Below are 18,355 nucleotides of genomic sequence, written 5' to 3'. Positions count from 1 at the left end.
GGAGATCTGCAGCTCAGCTGGAGAAACTCTGTAGTAAGATTTGTATGAGCGACTTAGGAACTGAGGTCCCTTATCAGAATTCTGGATTCTTCCATCTGCCCCTTGCGCCACTGGTCAGCCTTCCTCCCCAGCTGTCTGCTCAGGGAGGCGGAGCTGTAACGGGTTCTCCCTGTGGGCTGTGGGTGTTGAGAACGCCTCCCAGCAGACTGCAGTGGGGGCTGGGTACTGGTGGCCCTGGCTCTGTCCCCGTCCAATGCCTTGAGTAGCAGAGTCCCCATTCTGAAGGTCAATGCCCTCTCCAGTCTTTCTCTCCTGAGTTTGGATGAGCCTGGTCTCCACCCTTTGGGGCCTAAAGGGCGGGGGCGGAGGGGTGCAGTTTTTTGCTGCACCTCTTGTTTAACTGTTTTATCTTGTAATGTTAACTGAATTCTGGAAACTATGTTTCTGGGTTTTTCTTTTTTCGATGTTCTTTTTTTTTTTTTAAAGATTTTTAAAATTTATCTTTAGAGGGGAAGGGAAGGAGAGAGGGAGAGAAATATCAATGTATGGTTGCCTCTTATGGATCTCCTGCCGGGAACTGGCCTGCAACCCAGGCATGTGCCCTGACTGGGAATGGAACCGTGGTTGTTTGGTTCACAGGCCCGCGCTCAATTCACTGAGCTACACCAGCCAGGGCTTTTTTAGTGTTCTCGATGGTGGGTAGTGTGAGCACGACTCTGTCCCCTGGCCCTTCCCCAGCTGTCAGCTGTCTTCAGGAGCTGCCTCTGCTGATGAGAAAGGCCAGCATCGCCGCAGCCCCTTCCCAGGGTGGCCACCCCCGGTGACTTCCACGCACGGAGTACACATCGCCGGCCCGTTGTCCCGACTCCGGGCAAACGTGCTTGAGGAGCCTTTGGCATCAGAGGTCTCCCAGGGCGGGGCTGAGCCTCACCTCTGCCCTGAACAAGGTTCCCCCGATGAGCTTGCAGCCGCTGGTCCCCATCTTGGGGGACAACGCACAGCGACTTTACTATGCACAGCTGGGTCGCATCACTTCCTGTGACGGTATTTTGTTTCACGAACTCAGTCCCTCTCCTGATGTTCGTAGTGGTCTCACAGTTTTACTTCCTTGCTTTTTTCGCTAATTCTCTCCCCATTCCAGTCCTAAAAGGAATTCTCCTCCGGGCGTGCTCACAAACACTAGTCACTTGGTTAGACCCACATCATCCTCGGATGCTGTGTTCTTGGGGGCCTCTGGGCTACTCTCACCTGACTGTGCTCTGTGCCTGCCGCCTGGTTATCGTTGTGATTTCTGCTCACCCTCATCCTGGAAGTTCCCGTCCCCGTTCCCTGTCTAGCCCTCATTTCCTGCTTCCATCTCTTCCTCTCGCTTGGTTTGCTCCTTCATTTCAGCGGGCACGTGCCCTAGTAAATCTCTGAAAAAGGGTGTGTGAGAGTGAACTCTCCAGGCCTCACGTTTTGAAAATGTGTTTATTCTCTCCTCCCACTCGGCTGCTAGTTTGGTTGTGTATAGGATTTTTGGTAGGGAATCATTCCCTTGGAATTCTGAAGGCATTTTTTTCCCATTGTCTCCCAATTTCCAGGGATACTGGTGGGGGGGGGCGGTCCCTGTCCATTTTTTTGTGATTTGGGTCCTTGTTTTGTTTGTTTTCTGGTCCCTGAATGCTTTCAGGCTATTTCCATGAAGCCTGGAGTTTCAAATCGTCACAATAATGGGACAGGAGACTTTCTGCTCCAGGAATTGGGAGGGGGCCTTTCGGTTTTGAACCTTGCGTCCTTCTGTTCCAGGAAACTTTCTTTTCCCGTCTCTGGGATGGCGTCGCCTCTCCATTTTTTGCCCTCTCTTCGAGACCCTGGGTTTCCTGGCTTGTTATTCCCGTTGTCTTGTCCTCTTTCTCTTTTCATTTCTGACGCTTTATGCTAATTAGAAATATTTTCCCGACTTTTTCTTCCAGTCTTTCTGCTGGTTGTTGTTGTGATTATTATATTGTTATTATTTATTATTATTATTATTTTAAACAGTGAGACACTAACGAGGCTGGTTATGAATTCCATGTGCTCACCAGGAGGTCCTCCACTGGCTGACTGGACCATCAGGCCATTGCGTGGGCTCAGTGTCCCTAGTTCTTTTCTCTTGAACGTGTCAGTTTTGCTAGAGAAAACACATCCCTTTTTCTCCTTGGAGGCCATACACTCTGGCTGCCGGTGTTCGGGGGGAGGGAGCTGGAGACGGCCACAGCCAACTGTTTTTAACCTTCCTGCCCTGACGGGAGTCTCTCCCCTGCCCCTGTTCCCACCTCGTGGGTTGTGCCTGACGCACCTGAACCCGGCAGCCCTTCTGGTTCTTCTGCTCCGGAGAGTCAGTGCGCCTTCTGTTTGGGGAGGATGCCTTCCTTAGCTGCACGGGGTGGGGGAGCTCGGGGCTCATGCCCGAAAGACCTGGCGATGGTCCTCAGGCTCCCTGTCTGACCTACTGGTTTTCGGAGGTGCCCACTGCCTCGAATTCCTTTGCCTGTCCACTGCAGTGCCACGGGGATCAACGGGCATCTTCCGGACTCAGATTCCCGCTGCCTCTGGACCTGCCGAGTCGGTTCCCTTCTCCGAGTCCAAGGAGAGCTCTTCTCTTGGGTGCTGGTCTATCTTCCCCCCGGGGTGTGAGCACGGGTGTGCCAGCTTCCTCCCTGCAATCACTGCTCTGGGTTCCACGGAGGGAGGGAGGTCCATGCGGTTGTTCTTTCCTCTCTGTTTGAACCGCAGTCTCCTGTGCGTCCCCTTCTCCTCCTTGTTAAGGGGGAGACCGAGAAGTGTGGGGCCTTTCTTCCAGCGACGCGCACAGGAGCGTTCCAGAGAGTGCCGTCTCTACCGAGCAGACAGGGGCACAGAGAGTTAGCGACCGCTCTGGGGAGGCTGTATAATGCCCAGTGAGCTCGCTGCTGCCCAGCTGGGCCCGGAGGTGAGGGGAGGCAAGATGGCTGGGAGCACAGCAGGGTGGTTCAGATGAAGTGTGGGGGACACGAGGCTAGAGAAAGCGGAAGGACCTGGCTCAGACTAACTGGTAGAGAACCAGCATGTGAGTCAGCCTGCAAAAAGGTGTGTTCCCCTTTCATCGCCCCCCCCCCCAACCTGCCCTTATGCTAGGCAAAAAGCAGGATCAAGGTAAAAGAGCCCTTGTTTGTAGCTCCTACTTTAGTGTACTCGTTTAGAGTTTAGATTTTTAAACCCTTTGAAAAGCTGGAGTTAGAGTAAACTCTTACTTCGAAAGGAGAAGAGGGAGTTTAATAGGTTTAAAAACACGAAGGGCGCCAGGGGCCCAGTGTCCTCTGCTGCTCCTTCAGACCAGGTGTCTGCCTCCGTCCTTCCGCCCGCTGCCCAGGGGACTGACGCGGACAGGCCACCCCAGCTCGGCCTCTGCGCCCTCAGCTTCGGGGTGATGTGAACCACAGCAGCAGCGCCGGGGCACTCAGGAAGGACAGCGAGGAGAGCGCCCGGATTTCCTCGGCTCCTCCCGCAGGTCTTTTCTCCACCCAACTTCTTGTCTCCAACCAAAGACGGCCGCTCACCTCGAGGCACCAACTCGGTGGGACACTCTCCTTGCTGCCCACTCCCTTCTCCCCGCTTCCTTCGATCGGGGTCCCCTCCTGTTCTGTCATTTCACAGGGCAGTGCAGTCGCAACTGCGCCTGAACTTCCAAACAGGTGCCTCGTGTTGCCACTCTGAGCAGTTTTAATGACTCGAGCCACACTGGGCGGTAACAGGAGAGGCGGTGTTTCCTCTGGCTTTTTGGTGTCTCTGGGTGTGTGACTCTAGGACCGGAGCCGTCAGTATGTGACCTGGGTGTCTTTCATCGACTCTCCTTTCACACCTCCTGCCCTGAAACGGAACTGATGAACCTGCCTCTGGTCTGCGGGCCCGCACGGAACAGCAGTTTCGCCGGCTGTCAGACGGACTGATGTGGCTAGCGAGAAGAAGAGGAAGTCTCTGATCTTAAGGACGCATCACAGACCGACGAGGAAGTCTTCTACACTCACCGCTGTCTTAGAGGCTCGCAGGGGAGGCTGTGCCTCCCCCAGCCACATAAATTATGTTGTAGCAGCACACACCGTTAAGTGCTGACTGCCACTCCTGTCCTCTCGTGACAACCCCTTTCCCTCTCCTAGTCTGTCTTCTCAAGCTTCCTGGCTGATGCAGGCTGGCGGCTCTAGAAGGGACGCCGGTCATCAGGGCCTACAGAGGCCAGGCTTGCAGGTATCTAGGTTCCAGAGTGATGAAGTTTGGGAGGTACGGGTGAATGCACGTGACATCCTTTGCTGGGAGGGTTGCCAGGGAACGCTGTCACGTGAGGTGATGTGGGAATAGTTACACCTGCCCTTAGAGACTTGTTGACATTCCGTCCTTGCTTTATTTCATCTTGGGGCTTTGCATTCCTTCACGAAAAGGTGGGGACAGCTGTCGTGACGTCGTCACGGAAATATTGCTGCCCTCTTCCCTAGATGACATGAGCCTCGCCCATATGGGCCTTCATATTTGGTAGCTTTGCACGTGATGTTTCTAAACTAGCCACTTGAACTTGACTCTGTGCTTGACGAACTGACTGAATGCAGATGGTCAGCCCCAGATACTTCCGTCCTAACATATTAATTGGCACGTGCAAGAGTCGGACGGGATGACCCAGGGCAGAGGGCGTCGTGGGGCCTGAGCCTGGGTCCACTCTGGGCTTCCTGTAGGAACTGACTGCAAGCAGGGGCACCCGAAACAGTGGGGGGGGGGCCTCCGGCCTGAGTCTGGGGTACGATGGGTCCTCTAACAGTGACCCCACGGAGTCTGCAGCCACTGTCCAGCCTCATGGTGCTGCCAGGCCACTCCTGCCGGGTGAGGTGGGCAGAGAACGCCTCACTGACCGTCCCTTCCCGGCAAGGGCAAGGGTACAGCTGTCCGCATCTCTCGGGTGAGTGTATGCGTGCTTTCCTTGCCTGCATTCCGACGTCCTGGTACACGTTACCGAGGAAATGGGACTCGACTTTCCGCTTTCACATAAGGACTCTGGGGCCGTGAACCTTCACAGAAGAGGGTGAACTGGGGTTGGAAGAGCTGAAGCGAAGGCTGGTCCCCCAGCCCCGTGGACAGCGCTCCTCGAAGGTGGCCTGCAGGCCTGGCGGCCGGACCTCCACCGTCCGCCTGGATGTTACGGAATCGCCTAGGTTGTGGGATGGAGGAGACTCAGACTTGTCCTCTACAGCAACAGTGGTGCTGGCCATGCCCAGGCCAGGGACGGGCATCTCGGCTCAGCCTTTCAATGTCCAAAGCAGGGCTTCTGGCTCCTTCCTCGCCCCACCCCTCCCGTGCGTTCTGCCCTCGGCGCCTTACCAAGTGGCCAAACACCTGAGAGCTACATGCACGCGCGACATGAGAACGTCTTATCATCCCCACTGTGGCTGGCATCCAGACTGTCGCCAGGTCTCCTGGGTTACAGTGGCGGCAGTGTCACGGAGGGGCTTTCCCCGACCCTCCACTTGGCTGCCGTTCTCGGGTCCCTCCGATGGCTCTCACAGCGAGGAGAATGGAACACGCAGCCCCCCCCCCCCCCCCACCGCGTTCCCGGAAAGCCCTCACAGTTTGGGCCCTGCCTCCCGCTCCTGCAGCTCTGACCTGCCACCCCGACTTCCCCCCAGTGGGCCACCTGTGTTCCAGCCTCGGGGACTTCACGTCACCTGTCCTCTAGGCCAGGGAGCTTCGTGCCTTAGATATTCCCTCAGCTGCGGCCTGGTCATCGTCCCACCCGCAGGTCGAAAGTCTGTCCCTCGGGGAGGCCTGCCAAGCCGACCACCACTCCCCTCTCCCCACCACGCCCGCCCCCTTCTCATTCTGCCCGGTTTCTGCTTGCCCCTCAGGACGATCAGAAATCCTACCACAGACACACCGTTGGTCTCCACTCACTGGCTGACTAGGCTACACTCCACAGGGGAAGCGACTGTGAGGTCTCCAGGGACAGACACGAGGGTAGTCGAGTCACAGAAGGTGAACCCCCAGAGCAGGGCTCTCCTTTACAACCGGCGAGGGAGTCGGTACGGGGGGTTCCAGCCCGGTCATCCTGGGGGCCGAGGCACCTGGAGTCCTCGGGCAGAGGTGAGGGAAGGCAGGAGACGGCAAAGGCACTCCACCCAAGGGGGCAGCATCACGGGGGGCTTTGTTCACTGCAAGGGAGAGGGAAAGGAGACGGGACCATGGCCGGGCCCAGCAGGGGACAGCGGAGCCTGGCCCCGGAGGAAGCCGCCCAGCGAGAGCACAGGGACCGATGTCAGGAGGCTGGAAGCTCAGTTCAGGGGTCAAGGGCCTGTGCCCGTCGTTAACACAGGCGCCAGTTGGGGTCCATCCGGGCTGCTGTCTCCAGCGCCCGCGTCCTCCAACGCGCTCCTTCGCCGTGGAGACGGCGGGCCCTCGGGGGCCTCTCTGTTCATTCCAGGCCCCCCCATCTCGCACGAAGATTTGCCCTTTGATAGAACACCCCCTCATACGTAATTTGAATGGAGTGGGTTAAAAATTGTATGTTGACTAGAGACTCATACCACAACGATATAAGTCAACAAAATAACAAAGTGAACTACCAAAGCAGCATAATATAAGCTCTACGTTGAATGCGCATAGGGAACCACTCTTTGGTTTGGCCTTTTCATCCTTGAGAACCAGGAAATGCGGTTTCTAGACCTGGATTTTCCCTACAGACCCGGCCCGACTGCATCCTGATTACACTTAGAAAGTGTCTTTCCTTCGACGTTCGCTTTCATTATCCGTGAAACGAGTGAGTGGTAACCAGTCTTGGCTTCTTTTAGTTTTATGGGATGAGCCTTTTAGTTTGTGATACAGAAATGCTTTTATTTATCCTACTTGTATGAAGCACTTTTAAAGAAAGGATGACCACACAAATATTTCATGCTATTGTAATTCGGATGTTTAAATGCATCCACGAGGAAGATGACATATAATAAACGATTTTGAACTGAGACAGAGAGAGGGGGACCGAGAGAAGATACTTACAGGCTTTATGAGAAAATGGCTTTTAAAACGGTCTCAGTAAGCCCCGACCAGTGTGGCCCAGTTGGTTGGGCACCATCCTGCAAAGCGAAGGGTCATGGGTTCCATTCCTGGGCAGGGCACACGCATGGGTTGTGGGCCGGTCCCCGGCTGGGGCACGTGTGAGAGGCAAACTATCAATGTTTCTCTCTCACATCGATATTTTCTCTCTCCCTCCCTCCCTCCCCCTCTCTGTAAAAATAAATAAGTAAAATCTTGCAAAAGTGTCTCAGTAGCACGTTGAAAGCTGAGCCCTGTTTCCTGGTGGCCCTGGCCGGCGGGAGAATTGCCTTCTCCTGTGCGGGCACTCTGGGGACCGAGTGCCCCAGAAGTTGGCCCCCTGCTTTGCCATGGACAGCGCCTGCTGTACCTGCTCACAACCCGCATGTCACGGACTTCCGAGAGACCCGGCCACTAAAAAACAATCATAAGACACTGGCCAAAAATCACAGCCATGCAAGGGCCACACGCCCATGTGGTCAGGCCTGTCTTTCTGGTATGTGCGGGCAGCGTGAAACGGCAACGTGAATCAGTGTCAGGACGTCCAGCCTCCGGCTTTCAGAGGCTGGACATTGTGTGGCCGGCTGGCTTACTGGGTCAGCTCTGATGCCACAGCAGGCCACCTGACTGAGACCTTCCGCTACTCCTACAAGTGGGCCTCTCTCCCCATGAACCCCTGCACGCGTGGTTTTAGAATCTGTACCTCCTCATTGCGAGGGGGAGTGCCACGCGTTCCTGTTGGAAATCCACGAGGGAAATGCACGGCCTGGTTGACGTCACTGCGGAACGAGAACCTGGCATTGTTCTTGAGAGACAAGGGTGCGAACCCGGTGTGATTATCAGGCACAGTGCACACCCGAATGTCACGTGGCGTCACCTCCTCCGCAGGCCAGCCCAGAGGGAAGGGAAGGGGCCAGCCAGGACCCGGGGTGCAGGAAGAGGCGTCGGCCCACACCGCGCAGGGGTTCCACTGAGTCAGACTCAGAGGCTGTCTGAGTCAGGGATCCGAAGGCCTCCTCCCGATCCTGGCCGAGCTCGGCACTTCGGATGGGTGGACTCCGGTGGCTTGAAAAGACCAGGGCTGTGCACGGTGAACGAAGGCGGGCAGGGAAGATGGAGCCCTTTCTACAAAGGGAGTACATTGCCACCACACTGAGACCCCGATCAGGTTCCCGGAGCCGCTCCGCCCTCCCCAGAGAAGGTGCCAGCAGAGCAGCCGTTCTCCCCAGACACGCGGGACGGCCACACCAGCAGCCCCTGCGGAGAGATGCTCTCCCTGCTACGGAAGCCCAGGGGAGGGCTCGGTGCTTGTTGATGTTAACCCCGTCCTCAATCGGAGTAGTGAGGCGAGGGGCGTGCTCGAATGCTGTGGAATCTCGGCTCTCCGTTTCCCGGCCCAGGACCTTCTGCTGATGCCTCTGCCTCTGGACCTGGTGTTCGACTGAGTCCATTGTGCTTCCATGCAGCATTTTCCTTCTTCTCCCTGGAGTCGATCAGATTTGCAAGTGCCTGTCATGCTTTGCCAGCTTATTTTCTCGCACTGTAGGAAAGCAGCCCTGGGCACATGGGAACGTGGTCTGATCACTTCTCTGTGTCAGGATGAAGGTGCTTGGAGGGGTTACCGACTTAGTGGGACTATGCACAGGACATCAGATGCCCCCCCCCCCCCCCCCCCCCCCGTTTCCCTCCAGCGCATTCTCAGGTCATTCCAGTCGGACGTGGTGCTGACTCAATCTCCCGAGAGGATTGAATGGGTGTGCGGAGTTGCCTCACAAAGGAGATGGGTGTGTTTACGGGAGCATCTGGTAGGTGGGGTTAGGAGACTCCTTCTCAGGCCTGACGCAGGGCTACATTCCCACACGCCCTGANAAGCCCAGGAGAGGGCTCGGTGCTTGTTGATGTTAACCCCGTCCTCAATCGGAGTAGTGAGGCAAGGGGCGTGCTCGAATGCTGTGGAATCTCGGCTCTCCGTTTCCCGGCCCAGGACCTTCTGCTGATGCCTCTGCCTCTGGACCTGGTGTTCGACTGAGTCCATTGTGCTTCCATGCAGCATTTTCCTTCTTCTCTCCCTGGAGTCGATCAGATTTGCAAGTGCCTGTCATGCTTTGCCAGCTTATTTTCTCGCACTGTAGGAAAGCAGCCCTCGGCACACAGGAACGTGGTCTGATCACTTCTCTGTGTCAGGATGAGGGTGCTTGGAGGGGTTACTGACTTAGTGGGACTATGCACGGGACATCAGATGNCCCCCCCCCCCCCCCCCCCCCCCCCGTCTCCCTCCAGCGCATTCTCAGGTCATTCCAGTCGGACGTGGTGCTGACTCAGTCTCCCGAGAGGATTGAATGGGTGTGCGGAGTTGCCTCACAAAGGAGATGGGTGTGTTTACGGGAGCATCTGGTAGGTGGGGTTAGGAGACTCCTCAGGCCTGACGCAGGGCTACACTCCCACACGCCCTGATTCTTGGGGCCCAGGCGAGGCTCCTCAAAGAATCTGGGAAGAAAATTGGACTTCTATGATTACAGCCGGTTGGTGAAACTTGGCTTCCAACCTTTTTTCTTTGCTCCGGGTACTGTGTGAAGTTTTCCGATGTCTGGCAGGCTGGCGGACAGAAATAAAGGCGAAACAGCAGAAGCTGTTCGGAGGTAAGAGTGTTCGACTCCAAAGTTCGGGGAAATCACTGGAAAGGCGGTGGGGGAGGGGGAGAGCACAGGGTATCTTGGCTCTATTGTCTGTGAGAGTTTGGTCTCGTTTTCACTAAGTGTTTAGCAGCGAAGGACACAGATACCATTTCCTACTTGAATTTTATAAATATTCAGATACATTCGGATTTGGTAATAAAGATGTTAAGAGCGATTTCTGCCCTTTTGTCTCTGAACTGGAAGACTGCTTTCTTTTTTCTTCTGGGAGTTGGCTTTCAAATGAGCAGAGAATGCTAACTTTATAGCTGTGAGAATTGAAAACAACTCAGAGAAGCTCACTTTCAAGAAAGACTTTGCTCCGAGATCTTCTCCTCTGCCTTCTTCTCCGTTTTAAGAGTGCTCTATACATCAACTTGAAGGAAATTTTACCTCTAGATCAGAATTCATGATATTGCTGCTACGTACTTAAAAACAATATAATTGGAGAGTGTTCTTCTAAATCACACTACCTGGGCTGATACTAAAAGGCAGGTCCTGATAAAATATTTTCAAGGTGGTTTTCTAAAAGCCTTCACGAACTTTGACTTGCTAAATACTTGGTAGAAACAATTTTCCTCCCCTGAGAAACAAAGGGACTGTTATGTCAATGAATTCCACCTGCAGAACAATGACAGGCAACACAGAGTTAGATGCCGGGAAGGGCCCGACTGGGATGCCTGCTGACCGCGACTCGGGAGAGGCGGCATCTGGGAGCTCGCCGCTGCTGCTGCGGCTGGGTGTCCGGAGTCAAGAAAACCGAAGAAACCAAGGAAACCAAGGAAGAAAAAAAAACAAACCCCTCACCTCTATACTTTATCATGGAAGTATAGAATGCTAAAGACAAAGGACAAATCTTAAAACTTTGCAGACAGAATAAACAGATTACATCTCAGGATCATTTAAAAAATTCAGGTTTCCTTAGGGAGGCTGGAAGACAGTATAACAACATTGAATAGACACAGAAGGAGTAATCGTCAACCTAGAATTCTTTACCAGTGAAAATGTTTTTCCAGGATGAGGGGGGAGGAGACACATTCCCAAACAAAAGACAAGAACAAAAGACGAGATGCTATGTCAGTGCTTCCAGCATATATTTTAGGTAGAAGGAAAGTGACCAGAGGAGACCTGTGATGAAAATAAGAAAGGAGAGCAAGATACGCGGTGAACTTCTGGGTGAATCTAAACACCGACTGTATAAAACAATGTTAACAATGCATGGGGGCTTTGAAGGGTGCCTTAAAGGTCCAGGCGTTGTTTGGGAGAAGGCTGATGTATTGATTACATTTAACCTGTTAAAATTTGCCTGTAAAATGTCCTGGATAACCTCCAAATGAATAGGAACCGAACAGAAAACATCAAATAGAAAGGGGGAGAAGTAGAGGCATCAAAAAAAATCAATCAATTCTAAAGAAGGCAATGGTGAAAGAAAAAAACACAAATCAAGAGAAAACCAATGAGAAGCACAACAATAGAAGGCAGAGATACATTCAAATCTATCAGCAATTATACTACATGCGATGTCCTAAATACTTGATTAAGAGGCAAAGATTATTAGAGGAGCGTGAAAGTAAAAAGTAACATTTGCTAGATAAATCTGAAACACAGTATCTTAGGAAGTGTCAATGTAACAGGATGAAAAGAGACACCCGAACACTAGGCAGATACGGATCAGAAGAAGCCTGTTTCAATGCTAAGGCCTTACCAGCGTTACAGCCTCAACATAATGATACATTTACCAAGCAGATAGAACGATCATAAATTGGTCCGCATATTATAACACCGCCCCAGACTATATAAAGCAAAAGTTGACAGAATTTAAGTTGAGATGGAGGAATCCACCAATGTAATAAGGAGATTTTAAATGCATCTCTCCCATGAGTTGAATTGGCCAAGTCAATTCAATTGAGCAAAGTCAGTAATAGAGAGATGTCAACAGCCTTGGCTGGCATAGCTCAGTGGATTGAGCACGGGCTGCGAACCAAAGGGTCATAGTTCGATTCCCAGTCAGGGCACGTGCCTGGGTTGCAGGCCAGTTCCCAGCAGGGGACACACAAGAGGCAACCACACATTGATACTTCTCTCCCTCCCTCCTTCCCTTCCCCTCTAAAGATAAATAAATAAAATCTTAAAAAAAAAAGATGTCAACAGCACTATCACAGCACTTGGTCCAGGATACCTTTTCAGAATACCTTACCTGTGAACTGCGGCATGTATGTCCTTTAAAAAGACGCAACAAGTTGAAAGGCTCAAAACAGTTTAAGAGGTGAATGACTTCCGCATTTGGAGAACAGCACAAACCTCGCTCTCGGACCACGTGGCCCTGGAGAAACGTTCGTGTCCGTGGTCAAGCAGGAAACATTGTGGCTGAAACGGGATCCTCCGTTTGCCGGTTTGCCCTCTGCGGACTTCACATCAGTCAGGCCGCCGGTTCTGAGTGAAATTAGTGTTGCTACAATTATACCATTGGTTTAAATAAATACTCCCAGGATAAGTGCATGCACAATTCCTCCTCCGAGTTTCCACCCTTTTATCTGACTAATGGCAGAATAGATAAATGAATCTCTTGTTTTAAACTTGCTTAAAAGCTAGTTGAGGGGAGCACAGGGTGGGGTGGGGTGGGAGTAATAGACAGAAAAGTGTACTAGAAAAATAATGAACTAATAAAAAAAGAAAGCATAAAAATAGCTAGTTAAAAGAAGTTGCCTGGCATGTGCATCTATAGTATTTTCCCTTCATAGACTTAAAGCTAATTGAAAAAGAAAACAATTTTAGATTATGTAGGGTATAACTGTTCCAACGAATGGGTGGGGAAGCATGGAGGACTATTTCCACCTCACAAATTGAAAGCACCTCGCGTTAGGCATCCCGGGTAGGGTTCCTGGTTTTTTTTTTTTTTTTTTGAGACAACAGTTAATTATAATGAAAGGAGAAGTTCTAGACATTTACTAACACTGGGAGCAGAAGTGGTTTTTAGTTCACAGAATTTTTTTCCAAGGTTTTGCAGTATGATAACTTCTTGGGTAGAAACAAGTTTTTTATTTGGGGGAAAAAATGCCTGTGGTATAGTTTGCTTAATTGCGAAACTGAAATCCACCGAATAACTCCTGAAAAGGTCAAAACGTGTAGCCCTTTCAGACTTGAACATCAGGTTGTTCCTGGGACACGCAGGTAATCAATCATTCCCATTCAACAAACGCAGGAACTGAGAAACTGAAGTGAAGACTGGGCCAAGTCCGGCCATGACAACCCAGGATGCTGAAGCGTAATCTTTTTCTCTGTCCTCACTGAGCCCTGTCCCGCTGTGGACCTCGGCTGCGGCTAGGCCCTATTCCTGGCTGCGTTGCCCGAGCAACGCCCACCTTTGCGCGAGACCGTTTAAAATGGGTGGCACCGAGTTTCACTTTAAACTTTTAAACCTACGTTCTGTACTGAATTCCCGAGGCTCCTCGTTTGACGTGGACGTGACATGATTTCACCTTTTTCCGACCACATCGGGTTTCCTCTCCTCTTACCTTTTGCAAGAATCATGGGGGAAGCCGCCCCTGTTTGGAGCCCACGGACCCAGCGCGGAGGCCACGCGCCAGGGGTGGTCACCTCCGGGCAGAAGCCTCCAGAACGCGTCTGTGCCCCTGCCCAGCCGTGGACAGTCCTGGGAAGGTTCTTTATGCACCTCGTCCCCAGGTCTCCCCGGAGGACCCTGGGGACTAGGGAGAACAGAGGGAGGCCTGTGAGGCGGAGGCTGCCTTGCCTCGGGGCTGATCGCCGCTGCCTCTCCAACTCCAGGGCGCTGGTCGAAGTGTCTGTCCCCGGGAGTCACGACTCGTCCCCAGACCGTGCGCACACCTGCTCCCCCCCCCGCCCCCACGTGCTAGACGAGCAGCCCCTCCCCCCAGGCCTCCGGCCTCAGCGGCCTCCCAGGGGGCCGGCCGCGCCACCGGCCACCGTGAGCGCGACCGCAGCTCGGTCCTCGGTCGTGCTGCGCGCGCAGGGGCGTCCGCGACTCCGCAGAGGCCCCCCCGGCAGGTGCTCGCGTGGGGGGCGCTCCGCGAGGAGGAGGGGGCGGCCGCAGGGCAGGAAACGCCCCCACCCGGCGCGCCAGGGGACCGCAGGCGGGGGCGGCGGGGTCGGCGCGGGCGGCGGGCGGTCAGGTGCCCAGGTGCGCCCGCCCGCGCGCCCCGCCCCGCCCTCGCCCCGCCCACTTCCTGGTCGGCGGCGGCGGAGGCGGCGGCGCAGGAACCGGGGCCCCGGGCGGCGGCGACTGGGGCCGCGCCCGCATCTGTCACAGAGGCCGCGGCCCGGCGCGCGCGCGGGTGGGCGGCGACAGGGGCACCTGAGCGCTGCCCGGCGCGACCCCCGAGCGCACGCGCGACATGAGACCATGGACAGCAGGACGCGGTGAGTGCGGCGCTAGGCCGCGGGCCTGGCCACGTCCCCGGCGGGCGCCGCCGTCGTGCCTGGGGCTGCGGGGTCCGCGCTGCGCGGGGGGCCGTGCGGTCCGCGGCCGGGCGTCCGGGGGCCTCCGAGCGAGACCCTTGCTGGGGTCCCCCGACCCCAGCCGCTCCTGCGGGCGGGCGCCCCGGGTCTGCACGGGGCTCGCACACGCGCATCCACGTAGTATTTTCATGGGCTAGGAACGCCCGCAGGCTGCCCCCCCCCCCCTTGGGACGATCAGGTCCAAAGCGATTGGAATCAGTGGGGGCGGGGGGGTGTTTCCTGCCTCCTTTCTCTCTCTCTCTTAAATCCTGAAACTTACTTGGCAAAGAATTCCTCTTTTCTTCCCTTACCCTATTTTCTTACTTCCCTCTGGAAGTTAAAATAATGAATATCGTGTCTGTTTGTGTTACTGTGAAAGGCTTCATAACTTTCACAGTGTCATGTAGTCGGCATTCAATTTTTACACCCAAGAGACGTCCGAAGGAATATTAGGAAAATTCTGTAATGGAGATTGATTTGGCTGCAGCGTTTGACATCGCGGGGGCGGGGTGGGGGGGCGGGGTGGGGTCCGTGGTTTAAAAAGTGTGCTTTTGACATCAGTCTATTGTGAGGGAAGCGTGACCTGAATCGGATTATGGGCATTTGGGCACGTTAATAGTGGGAGGGCTGAGGAAATGGGTAACTGCAAATTAACTTATATGGCTTGTCACTTCCTGTTTCTGGACTCTTGTCTTGCAATAAAACTTGAAAAGAAAAAGAATGTTTATGCAGAAGCCCACGGTGGCCACAGTGTTTGGAGGAAGTATATGTTAAAAACAGCCCCTGTAAGGGACACGAAGGTCTCCTTACCAGAAAAACTGAAATATATTAACGTCTGAGTCACAATGGTGTCAGACTTTATCTTTTATCTTCAGCAGAAAGAGATGAAAACAGAACTCTTTTTTTTAAACCATCTCAATAGATTTCAATTGACTTTTGGAAACCAAGCCAGTGACTAGGTGGAATGTATGAGAAGTTAGTAAAGACGCTGATGATTCCTGATCATGTTTGAATGAAGCAGAGCAACTGGGCTGCCCAAGGGGGAAAATCCAACATGGAGGCAAATGTCTCATTTCCCCAAAGAGAGCTGACGTCAAACATAAAACGAGGGTTTTTGTGTTGGCCTAGTTGGGTCTAGTTGGCCACTTTAAACATGCACAGTCAGGTAATTGTGTCTCAAGGAGAACAGGTGCAGAGCATCCCATGTAAGGAGCATCGTAGATGCTTCCTGAGTCTCTGGAAGGTGGCAGGTTATTCGCAGTTTATGCAGCTTAGACGGCGGGTCCTTCCGAGGAAACCCGAGAACCCGCTGTGGGCGGGAAAGGCGGCGACGCTTAGGGACGCACAGCTTTTGTTGCGATGCAGTGAGATAAAGGCCACGCAGNGCCTAGTTGGGTCTAGTTGGCCACTTTAAACATGCACAGTCAGGTAATTGTGTCTCAAGGAGAACAGGTGCAGAGCATCCCATGTAAGGAGCATCGTAGATGCTTCCTGAGTCTCTGGAAGGTGGCAGGTTATTCGCAGTTTATGCAGCTTAGACGGCGGGTCCTTCTGAGGAAACCCGAGAACCCGCTGTGGGCGGGAAAGGCGGCGACGCTTGGGGACGCACAGCTTTTGTTGCGATGCAGTGAGATAAAGGCCACGCAGTGCATGGACACACCACTTAATTCTTTGGAAAGGACTTCCAGACGCATTATTTAATTCAGAATCCTCACAGTCATTCTCTGATGGGAACAAGATACGCTCTAGGTGAAAAAAACAGGCTCAGAGGTTCAGTGTTTTGCCCCAAGCCTCCGAACCCCTAAGCCTCAGCTGTCTTCAGTTGCTGAACTGGGGGAAAATGTTTGTTTCTGCTAGGTTGTGGTCATGGAGTTATGTGGTGTCTACTGAGACAAGAATGAGGTTTATTTTTAGAGTTATGAAACTGGTGACGTCATAGAAGTGCTTCTGTATGTCATAGGAAATAAATCTAACAGAGTTCTTTTTCGTTTAGGGAAAACCCAGAAAGAACCTTTGACTTGGTACTGAACGTGAAATGCCATGCGTCTGAAAATGAAGGTACGTGTGCTTTGTCGGTTCTTAACGCGACCGGGTCTGTCCAAACAGCTGTTCCGGCAGTGGAGGCTGAGGCCCGACCCTGAGCTTGAAGACATCGTGAGCGTCATCACGGCACTTAATTTTGGGGCGTGTGCTATGCATACAGTTTACACCCCAGCCTTACCATTGGTTGATCAAGTTTTGGTGGAGGGCCACACCTTTTTATTTTCTTTTATTCATCTTCAGCAATGTGGCTCATTAAAAAAATGATTTTATTTATTTATTTCTAGAGAGAGGGCAAGGGAAGAAGAAAGAGGGAGAGAAACATCAATATGTGGTTGCCTCTTATGCGCCCCCTACTGGGGACGTGGCTTGCAACCCAGGCATGTGCCTGGACCGGGAATTGAACCAGTGACCCTTAGCTTCGCAGGCTAGTACTCAGTCCACTGAGCTGCATCAGCCAGGGCACTTCTAATTTTTAAAACATCCTTGCAAAGGCTCCGGCAGTGCAGTGGGAGCCACACCAATTTCCTCGCGATGATTCCGGTGAAGCCCCTTCTGTTGGCCTTATATCACTTTGGGGGGGTGGTAAACAGCCTGGAGGGTTTTGGCTGTCGGTTCTGTACAACTTCCTCAAAAGAAGAGGACACTTGGGTGGCTTTTGTCAGTCCTGTGTCTTCCTCTCCGTGTGTCGTGTGCGGCCTGTCCACAGAGGTCGCCGGTGTGACTTCACTGATCATGTTCTCAGACCCTACACTGTGTGCTGGTTCAGAGTGGGGTCTGTGGACACGATGTGTCCATTGTTAGTGGAAAGTCAGGTGGCGCTTTTAGCTTCAGAAACTGGCTGGCAATTATATGCTTTTTTTAAAAAAAGCAATTACATGCTCTTCAGCAGTTTGGAACTGCACACCTTAAAATAGAGGAGGCCAGCCCTGCTGTGGCCACGTGGGCGTGACTAATTTTAGGTGGGAAGTCACACATTCCTGGCTCCAGCAGGCCTGCCGGTGGCCTGTTGGCACAATGGCAGTGCTCGGGTTGGTCTCGGGCAAGGGCAAGGCCAAGGGCAAGGAGTGCATGCAGGTTGCAGCGAGCCTTTTCTCATTTCGAAGTTTATCTTTTGTTGTCTTATCCGTACAAAGTTGGTCCATGTGCATACGTTTCAGGCCCAACCAAATTCTCTTAGAAAACCGAGATCCACATGTATTTTTTTTCAGCTCCAATTTGTATCTGTTCTCTAGAGTATTTGTGGTATAAATTCAGTCATTAAAATACCTACCACAACATTAGCTAAGGTGAGTGAAGTAATGCTCACCTGACATGTTTGTAAGGCAAGCTCAATCCCCTTGGAAAACACACTTGCTCTGTCGTTTAATTTTTATTTTATTTTTTTCTAAGAGCAGAGTCTTTTTTATTATTTAGTTCGCGAGCTGGCAGTCAATCCACTGAGCCACACCAGCCAGGGCTTCTTTTTTATTATTTAAAATATGACGCAGGGTAATCCAATCTCCTTTTCACAGTAAAGTTTAGAAACATTGAGTCTGTTCTCCTCTCCTTGGAAGGAACACTTGGACTCATTGGACAAGCGCAGCAGAGAGCAAAGGGAATTGCAGTCAACCCAACTCACTCTTCCTCAGTGTAAATAAGTTGGTATGTCGGGGAATTGAACTGCTCTGGCCGAGAAGGTTTTGGTCTAATTGTTAACTGTCTTAACTGAGAGGTCACAGTTCATCTCGCTGGTCATCTGTGCAGTGACCACCGGGCAGCTGGACAGCAGGGTCGCTCCAGAGTAGGAGTCCCAGGCGGGAGCCTAGGTCGGGGTGGGGGTCAGGCAGGACAGGGGCCCCCTCGTCGGGACCCTGGGAGTTACCCTGGAGAGCAGAGTGGAGGACCCGGGACAGCTCTGAAAGAGGAACGCATGCCAGAGGGGTCTTGATACAGGGGTCCACCCGCCTCCAGTGACATGCGGTCTGTGTCCCCGGCAGGGGGGTCTCGACCTTCGGTGAAGCCTTGCGAAGGGTCGACGCCCTCCTCACTCCCTCAGCCCGTTTCCATCTTTGGGGAATGAGTTGGCCCAGTTTGATTTGTCCACTGGGGTCTTTTAT

General features: G+C 53.0%; 1 protein-coding gene across 3 annotated transcripts in view; it reads left to right on the top strand.

Moving 5' to 3' along the window:
- Window positions 1-13,965: 13,965 nt before the first annotated feature.
- Window positions 13,966-18,355, top strand: part of DENND1B (DENN domain containing 1B) — a 139,035-nt gene continuing 134,645 nt past the window's right edge. For all 3 annotated transcript variants that reach the window (XM_037070463.1, XM_037070462.1, XM_037070461.1), the window contains exons 1-2: window positions 13,966-14,138; window positions 16,210-16,274. In XM_037070463.1, coding sequence (XP_036926358.1) covers window positions 16,257-16,274 — 18 coding nt within the window. In that variant the 5' untranslated portion in view covers window positions 13,966-14,138; window positions 16,210-16,256. The remainder of the gene's footprint in view (window positions 14,139-16,209; window positions 16,275-18,355) is intronic.

This window comes from Sturnira hondurensis, unplaced genomic scaffold, assembly GCF_014824575.4.
Source record: "Sturnira hondurensis isolate 20B ecotype Veracruz unplaced genomic scaffold, ASM1482457v3 Scaffold0018805, whole genome shotgun sequence".
NCBI lineage: Eukaryota > Metazoa > Chordata > Mammalia > Chiroptera > Phyllostomidae > Sturnira > Sturnira hondurensis.
This window is presented reverse-complemented; position numbering and strand designations above follow the sequence as displayed.